The sequence below is a fragment of the Photinus pyralis genome, unplaced genomic scaffold (genome assembly GCF_008802855.1).
Source record: "Photinus pyralis isolate 1611_PpyrPB1 unplaced genomic scaffold, Ppyr1.3 Ppyr1.4_LG1, whole genome shotgun sequence".
NCBI lineage: Eukaryota > Metazoa > Arthropoda > Insecta > Coleoptera > Lampyridae > Photinus > Photinus pyralis.
The window spans coordinates 13,029,087-13,033,888 of NW_022170249.1; the positions used below are offsets into that span (position 1 = coordinate 13,029,087).

At 36.0% G+C, this 4,802-nt stretch overlaps 2 protein-coding genes across 2 annotated transcripts; one reads left to right on the plus strand and one right to left on the minus strand.

Moving 5' to 3' along the window:
• Positions 1 to 428: 428 nt before the first annotated feature.
• Positions 429 to 1,953, plus strand: LOC116174609 (protein ALP1-like). Its single transcript, XM_031492575.1, has 4 exons — positions 429 to 940; positions 992 to 1,139; positions 1,197 to 1,874; positions 1,924 to 1,953. The coding sequence occupies exons 1-4, from the start codon at positions 636 to 638 to the stop codon at positions 1,951 to 1,953; spliced, it is 1,161 nt and encodes a 386-aa protein (XP_031348435.1). The 5' UTR covers positions 429 to 635.
• A 45-nt stretch (positions 1,954 to 1,998) lies between these two features.
• LOC116174685 lies at positions 1,999 to 3,008 on the minus strand. The gene is made up of 3 exons (XM_031492680.1): positions 2,971 to 3,008; positions 2,615 to 2,900; positions 1,999 to 2,556 (listed from the first exon to the last, which is right to left on the minus strand). The coding sequence occupies exons 1-3, from the start codon at positions 3,006 to 3,008 to the stop codon at positions 2,014 to 2,016; spliced, it is 867 nt and encodes a 288-aa protein (XP_031348540.1). The 3' UTR covers positions 1,999 to 2,013.
• Between the last annotated feature and the right edge of the window lie 1,794 nt (positions 3,009 to 4,802).

Sequence of the window (4,802 nt, forward strand, 5' to 3'; positions counted from 1 at the left end):
AGCTAACATTTTATACGTGTTTTCAAAAGCTTGTCTTTGATTATACATTTCTTTAAAAATATTAGGGTTTTCAATAGTCTTTAAATATTGTTTAGCAACAATAAGTTCTTCCTTACTAGGAAGAGATATTCCTACTGAGGAAAGGTAACCAATGTTTTCATACTCTAAATTTTCTGCAGCTTGAAGTGAATGTTGTTCACCATTTTCACTAAACCTTCGTTTGAGTTCTAACAACATAACGTCTAACACTTAAAAAAATACAGATTTTAGATTGCAAGAGTCTCTCGAAGCACCAGTTGTTTCCATAACGACACAGTCCTTTAAGGCCGTCTGACACGATGCTAAATTTTTGGTAAAATTTGTGAATAGAATTTTATCATAAAAAATTTACTTCCATAATTTATTTAACAAAATTATATTGTCTGACACTGTACAAAATTTATCATAAAAATTAGTAAGTGCGTCTGCGCTTTGCATTTTTTTTCTAGGGAATATGGGTTTTTAAGTCAATAAATCTGGTAGTGGTACACCTACACATATAAATAACAAAAATAACATAACCTCTTCTAGTATTTACTTTTTTGATTTTTCATTATTTCATATTATTATCTATTGTGCTACTACTGGTAATTGTAATGAACCGAAATCTAATCGCTAGCTCGGCACTTGCCGCAAGTGTCATTGTCATTATGTCTTGTCTTCTAACAAAAAGGCGTAATAAACGTACTCGAATTTGGAGCAGGAACTGGCTGCAAAGGCGAAACGAGGGTCGTGATGTTTTAAACATGCTAAATACAGAACTTTTACCCGAGGATCCAAATGCATATACAAACTTTCTGAGATTAACTAACGATCAGTTCGAATATTTGCTGTCGTTGATATCAAATGAAATATGCAAACAAGATACACTAATGCGAGAATGCATCCCTTCCAGAAGCAAGTAGGTGATTAAAAAATTAATCATAGGCACTCACTTGTGCTATCATTTTAGATTAGAAGTTACCTTGCGATTCCTAGCAACAGGCGAGACATACCGATCCCTTATGTACACCACTAGGATACATGAAACTACGATAAGCCGCTTTATACCTGAAGTGTGCCAAGCCATAGTCTTGAAATTAAAACCAATCTATTTAAAAGTAAGTTATAGTCCGTATATTATACTGTCAATTTTTACGATATGAAACCTGGTATAGGCACCAAGAACAGCAGAAGAATGGAAAAAAATTTCTCAAGATTTTGATCAATTATGGCAATTTCCTCATTGCGTGGGAGCTCTTGATGGTCGCCACATCACTTTTAGGGCACCCATATCTGCTGGCTCGTATTATTACAACTACAAAGGTGCAAATAGCATTGTGTTATTAGCATTAGCCGCTGCCAACTACAAGTTCATTTACGCAAATATAGGTGTCAATGGACGAATTAGTGATGGGGGTGTTTTTCAGAATAGTAGCTTGTCAAGGGCACTACAAGACAATTCTTTGAGTCTACCAGCCCCAGAGGTATTACCAGGAATGACAGAAGCTTTACCGTATGTTATTGTTGCCGATGATGCCTTTCCGCTGTCAAAGAACCTATTGAAACCCTATCCAGATCGTGGACTCGGCAATGATAGCAGAATTTTTAATTATCGGTTATCCCGTGCTCGGAGAATAATAGAGAATTCCTTTGGAATTCTTGCAAACCGATTTCGTCTTCTGTTAAATCCAATTAATTTAGATGCAGAAAAAGTAGAGTTGATTACACTCACTTGTGTAGTGTTACACAATTTTCTCGCAACAGACAATGCACAATCATATATTGAACTTGAAGAATTTAATGAAAACTTGCCGAAAATAAATCGACAGTGTGGTAACCGGACATCTATTGCAGCAAGAGATATTCGTGATCATTTTAGAAGTTATTTTAATTCTTCACCAGGTTCGGTGCCCTGGCAACAAAATGCAATAAACAATTTTAATTTGTGAAATTCGTTTTTATTTTACATATGCCTATTATTAACAATAAATACTACAAATTGTTACATTTTTTTAGGGCATCAAACAGTGTGTGTACAATTTTTTCTTCTGTCTGCAAACGAATGGATGTATCAGTAATTCGTTTTAACTTCGACACTATAAATTGAGCCAATGCCTCATCTTCATCTACGTTTTGTACAAAACTTTGCTGCATTGTTGATGAAATTGATGCTAAGGCACTAGATGCTTCACGCATTACATTATCTTCAATTGTTTCTCGTTTTCTTTTCTTTTGAAATTGCAGTCGTTTTGATGGAGTAGCACCATCTACGTCTTTTACCGGTGAAATAGGACGAGAAAGATTTGGTGAATTCAATTGGGAGTCGCGAACTTGACTCGATCCCGTGTCCAATGTATTAGTAATATCGTTGAGACTACCATCTTCTGTCACATAGTACTCTGATGTTACTATCTCCTCGTCGCCTACCTGCGGTGTGTCATCTTCTGCGATTAAGCTATCCACGGCTTGCCGCACTTCGACATGTTCTAACAAAAAGAACATTCGGTTGAAATACCAAATTGTTGGTTTGTAAATCTGCAGGAAAAATGTATAGTTAGTCAATAAATTAGATAATATTGAAGGTTTTGCTTACCCCGTCACCATCTTCATCACCTGCTCCACTACGGCGGCTGCGATTCCACTTCTTGTATTCTGTGAGAAAATTATTCTTCAGTCCGTTAAATTTTAACTTGATATCGTTGATGGTAACAGACGGCTTAAGGGGTTGCAAGACTGCTTGAATTTGCTGTAAAGCATTCTGTCTAGAATGTTTATTTTTATACTGTGCAGATTTTACTGCATATAAACATGCATGTCTTTGACCGCGACCATGACATTGTGCAAATTCGTAATTTAGCACTAAATAAACCGCTCTCGTTCTTTCGCAAAAACGCCCAAAATGAGAATAATTGAAATTAAATTAGATAGGTTATGTGATATGTCACCTACGAAACGCCGAACCGCGTGCGCATCACGTACGCGCACATTTTATAACAAATTTATGCATTTTTTAGAACAGGATCTAAAAAATTTTATACAAACAAATTTTGTAACAAATTTTTGTACAAAATACGTATGACACTATGCAAAATTTTGTATGAAAATTAATCTGCAAAATTTTGTACAAAATTTAGCATAGTGTCAGACGGCCTTTAGAGCGGAATTAACTTTTCTGCGTCGCTTATTTTCTACCGGTTCGGCTTCAGCCAGTGATGTATTTGTATTATAGTCACCACTGGTACAAATCTTCCATATTTCTTCAAACGTTGCGTCATCCCTAAACCCTTGAATTACTTCAATGAGCGAGTCGGTAATTCTTGCCGATTGTCGAAGATCTGTTTCGCGTGCTTGTAATAATTTGTCTGCAGGTTCCAAAGCATGTAACACTTTATTCATAAAAACCGCACAAAATTTAAATGGGCGCATTGTAACAATTCTTTGCAAACCAGTAGCCTCAGCAACTTTGTCTCCTGGAAAATCTTTCTTACCAATAGCTTCATTTAGACAGTTTACGATTTCTTTATAGTTATTGCAGATTACACTAGTCACATGTAAATGGCCTGACCAACGTTGCTCTAAAAGTCGACTCAAAGCATGTCCTTTGTATAACTTGGCTACGCTACTTTGTTTAAGAAAGTGATACAACATGGTACACTGATCGAAAAATTGTTTGATTGTGGGAATATCAATAGACTTGATTAAAACCAAGTGAAGCCTATGATTTGAACAATGGACATAAGGAATAAAACGATTTAGTTTTTTTTGAATTCGCGCTTGAACACCCCCATTCTTTCCACTCATAACTGACGCTCCATCAAAGCACTGTCTAAGCAGGCGGTCGCTACTTATTCCATATTCTTGGAGAGTATTTAAGGTCAAGTTTGTAAAAGTCTCGGAGTCCAAATCTTCTGTAGTTTTGATGCAGAGTATGGATTCCCAAACTTTACCTTCTCTTACATATCGAATCCCAATTGCTACATTTTCCCTATTGTTTTTATCTTTCGTCCCATCTTCAAGTAAAGTAAACCATGGAACATCTGCATTATTAATATCGTGTATGATGCTATCACGAACGCATTCCGCCAACAACTCTATGACATCATTTTGTATTTCTGGAGACAAATACGTGGCATTTTTGGGCATTTGATTGTGGCATTCAAAAAGTGTTTGGTCTTTTTTTAATGTAAATTTAAATATATTTGTAAATAAAGATTTTTCTTCGTGTTCGTCAATATCGTAAGTACCCCTCATTGGTAGTTCATTTGTAGCTAGAAGCTGTATTATTTCGGCGATGGAACTGATATAATACCTATTACGTTCTAGAACATTTTCATTCACTAAAGTAGAAACAGATTTTCCCAAAGACTCCCTAGATTGTTTTTCTGCCCATTTTGACATAGCTTGAATATGAATTTTAGCTGAATTGTGCTTTGCTAAACCTTTGAAATTGTCGAGAGCATGCTTCCAGTTCCGAAAACCACAAGTACCAAAAGTATTGTCTTTTGTAGTACTACCCATGATAAACTGCCTACATGCATAGCAGTATGCAGAATCAGTAACACTCGAGTATTCCAGCCACTTATATTTCGAATACCATTCTTTCCTAAAAGTCCGACCAAACTTATCTTTGGGATATATTGCTAAGGAAAGTTGAACAATATCCATACCTTGAGAAGCTAAATCTGATGGAAACGGCAACTGCTCCTGTACCTGTTTGTTTTGTAATGTCGATGATGGAGGCAACTGGGATGGAAAACTTTCACTTTCACCGCATACAAATG

Excerpts from the sequence above, each read along its gene's own strand:
- LOC116174685 (XM_031492680.1), bottom strand. The coding sequence starts at position 3,008 with ATGTGCGCGTACGTGATGCGCACGCGGTTCGGCGTTTC. Across the intron at positions 2,901-2,970 it reads CGCACGCGGTTCGGCGTTTC|AACGAGAGCGGTTTATTTAG; the intron begins GTAGGTGACATA and ends TTTTTGCGAAAG. Across the intron at positions 2,557-2,614 it reads GTGATGAAGATGGTGACGGG|ATTTACAAACCAACAATTTG; the intron begins GTAAGCAAAACC and ends TTTTTCCTGCAG.
- LOC116174609 (XM_031492575.1), top strand. The coding sequence starts at position 636 with ATGAACCGAAATCTAATCGCTAGCTCGGCACTTGCCGCAAGTGTCATT. Across the intron at positions 941-991 it reads TGCATCCCTTCCAGAAGCAA|ATTAGAAGTTACCTTGCGAT; the intron begins GTAGGTGATTAA and ends CTATCATTTTAG. Across the intron at positions 1,875-1,923 it reads GTAACCGGACATCTATTGCA|GTTCGGTGCCCTGGCAACAA; the intron begins GCAAGAGATATT and ends ATTCTTCACCAG.